This window comes from Suillus bovinus (genome assembly GCF_016758785.1).
Source record: "Suillus bovinus strain UH-Sbo-P2 chromosome Unknown EDB93scaffold_557, whole genome shotgun sequence".
NCBI lineage: Eukaryota > Fungi > Basidiomycota > Agaricomycetes > Boletales > Suillaceae > Suillus > Suillus bovinus.
In genome coordinates this window covers 1-3007 of record NW_024542613.1, presented here as the reverse complement: position 1 = coordinate 3007, position 3007 = coordinate 1, and the positions used below count along the sequence as shown (strand labels likewise).

General features: G+C 45.7%; 1 protein-coding gene across 1 annotated transcript; it reads right to left on the bottom strand.

The window, feature by feature from the left end:
- Positions 1-379: 379 nt before the first annotated feature.
- Positions 380-822, bottom strand: EDB93DRAFT_1259287 (uncharacterized protein; the record flags this gene model as incomplete). Its single annotated transcript, XM_041454162.1, has 2 exons — positions 380-533; positions 590-822. The coding sequence occupies 2 exons, from the start codon at positions 820-822 to the stop codon at positions 380-382; spliced, it is 387 nt and encodes a 128-aa protein (XP_041300466.1).
- Between the last annotated feature and the right edge of the window lie 2185 nt (positions 823-3007).

The following is a 3007-nucleotide window of genomic DNA, read 5'->3' as shown; positions in this document are numbered from 1 at the left end:
TTCCGAATCATTGATATGCATCCACTAGACCCTCTGGGCATGAGCCCGCCAGACCTGCCACAATGTTTGTGGAGCATGATAAAAGCCTCAAACAATCGTGTCCAAATCTTCACTCTCGCAAAGGCTCACAGTATTCTGTCATGTTCACGCCATTTCCCTTGCTACTGGAATCCGCAAACACATAAATTAGCTTACTTATATTTTGTAGACGGAAGGAAAATTAAGACTGGCTGGAACAAAGCGTGCCATCCAACTCCCGAGTCCGTCTTGCAAAACGAAGTAAAACAATGCTCGGTATAGGAATGAATGCCCCAATAGCGCCTGTATATTTCTCAGTGCCTTGAACAGAAGAAATAATTAACAGATCACCTTTGTAACGTCATGGCAGCACAGATAATAATGCCCATGTGACCTGACGTGCTGAAGGTTGCCCATGCCAAAGACCATGGATTTCAGGGTCCGGAATCCAAGGTGCATGCGGTGCAGCAGCCAAAAGGCGGATCCGGCGCACATGTACAAAGAATACAGGAGCCCTATGAAACCAGATACAGTCAATGTCGAGATACGGATCATGGTTGCCAAACGACACACCCAAACTAGTAGCATCATGACAAGTGCATCGCATTCTACGCTCTCATCCCCCTTCCTTGAACTTTCATCGATCCATTTTGATTTAAGTTCTTCCAGGGCCTGTCCCTTCGTGAGGGGATTCTTCTTTCCCCACGATCGAAAAATGATGACTAGTTCCGGGCGAAGTCTATGTATAGGGCCGAGAGTATCCATTGGATCTGGCTGCGATGGGGCTGGCTTAGAAGGAGGCATGTAGACCTTCTTCCGGGGTACTTTTTTCTGACCTTTCTGTTTCTTCGGCTTTCTGATGTGTACCCGAAGTTGCTGAGGATTTTGTGTTCTTCGACATTTTAGGCTGTTTACATGTTAATAAGAGCCCCAGGATGTAGTGCTGGAGTGACAAGAGGGTCTTAGGAGAAATTGGAAGAAGACATGTAGTCATTCTTGCCACCCCAGTTGATGTAAGCACGTCAATGCATGACCAACAGGAAGACGGGTGAAGCCTGAGAAGTGCCAGATGGCGTATATTCAATTGTCGTGTACCTTGGAAGCGGTTTGGCACCTGGATTAGTGTCTCGTGAGTCCTTCATCAAGATTGTCGCTCTCTCTACTAAGATGGAATTCATGATTTTGTAGCATATTGCAGGGTTATATAACTGCAAACTGAATGGAAATCTGAGTCATTCAGACTAGGTTTTAGTGACTTATTTGTCAGGGGGAAACCAAACTTGAACATGAAGGTGAGACGTTGAGGAATTCAGGAAGAAAAAAGAGACAAAGTTCTTCGGTGCGAAGTTCGTACCAATCTGACATTTATATATAACTAACCAGTCTAAAGTTCACATGGGCCAGTCAGACATCTACATAGAATAAGTCAGCTAAAAGACAGTCCTAAGTTCGCATTGATAACGGCCAGTCTCACATCTATATACAGCAAGTGAGTCAAAAGCTCGGTCCAAAACTCACATCGGTCAGTGTGACATCTATATACAAGTCAGTCCAAAGGTCAGTCCAAAGTCGATGCCTAACATCCATATAGAGCAATTCAGTCCAAAGTTTATATGACCCGGTCTCATAATATAAATCCCCAAGACATGCCTGCGAAGGGATGTTCGGATAAAACTAGCTTGAAGGACAAAGCGTATATTGAGACATCCATCTATCAACATGATTACTAAGTGTGTCTTCTGTACATTGCTCTTGTTGTTAGTTTCACATGTTGTCTTACTCTACTTCCTTCATGATTTTGTCATTATTTGCATCCTTCCTTCACACGACTTCTGAAGAATTGGTGTTACAGGCTATATGAACTAGTCATGGCCATGCAACACTTGCAGTCCCTGCAATGCCCGCCCATCTGATCCACAGTTTTCTCAGGCCCCTCCAACTCAAATTTTCAGGCGGAGTCTCAACGTAGTAGAGAGTTATCGAGGTTGACTATACCCACCCCAGATAGACGCTCCCTTTGGCGATAACGCTGCCAGGTTGCATGGTCCCCACAGGTTGGCGATTACGTGGATCTTAAGCGAGGTAGCTCAGAGTATCTGATGACTCTGACTGGGATAGTCTGTCAACCCACAGGCATGTTGTCCGACACTCTCTTGGGCGATAATGCTGTCAGGTTGCATGGTCCCCACAGGTTGGCGATCATGTGGATCTTCAGTAGGGTAGCCCGGAGTATCTGATATTGCCGATGCGGAGTGGTCTCTCAGCCAAAATGCTTATTGTCGTCCTGAGCTAGACTCATGGCAGATTTTATATCCCTCCATTTTTTTTTGGCTTTTTGACATACTTTCAGGAAAGGCCACTGACACCGTCTGGACCTGCAAGAATATTTGCATCGCCATCAAGGATGCCAGTAAACTTTCTACTGCTCTATCAGGTTTTTTTCCTGACGCTTGCTATAGACAAATCTGAGTTGAGTCTTTTGGTCCATCTTAGTGTCATATTTTGATGACTGTCCATTTCTGACGTGCGGTTTTCCGAATGATGTTTTAGCATCCCCAGACCCTGACGATGTGATTCTGGGTGTCTTTGTGACTGTCACCCTCTGTTAGGAATGTGGCATGGGTATTGGGCTGTTCAGCACCGGAAATCTGAGGTGGACCTTGTGGCCGGCCAATGAATTTGGATGCGCGTTCTCCAGGTGGATGAAAGAGACTTGCCTGGCCATGAAACGCCTGACAGATCTGGTGACATAGTTTCAGCAGGCACATTGTACCTGGCACTCCGAGTTCTCAATTACGGTTACTGGGCTTCTTTTGATCACACCGGGCCCTTTCCCCTACATCCAGATTCAGTCAGGGATCTAGTACGCCTGTGACAATCCCATTCATGGTAATGCCTTGCTGATCGCCAGCAATGTCAGGCAAATATGCAAATACACATGCTACGACTTCATAGCTTCGACATTTCTCTCTATGGTGTTATACCTCAC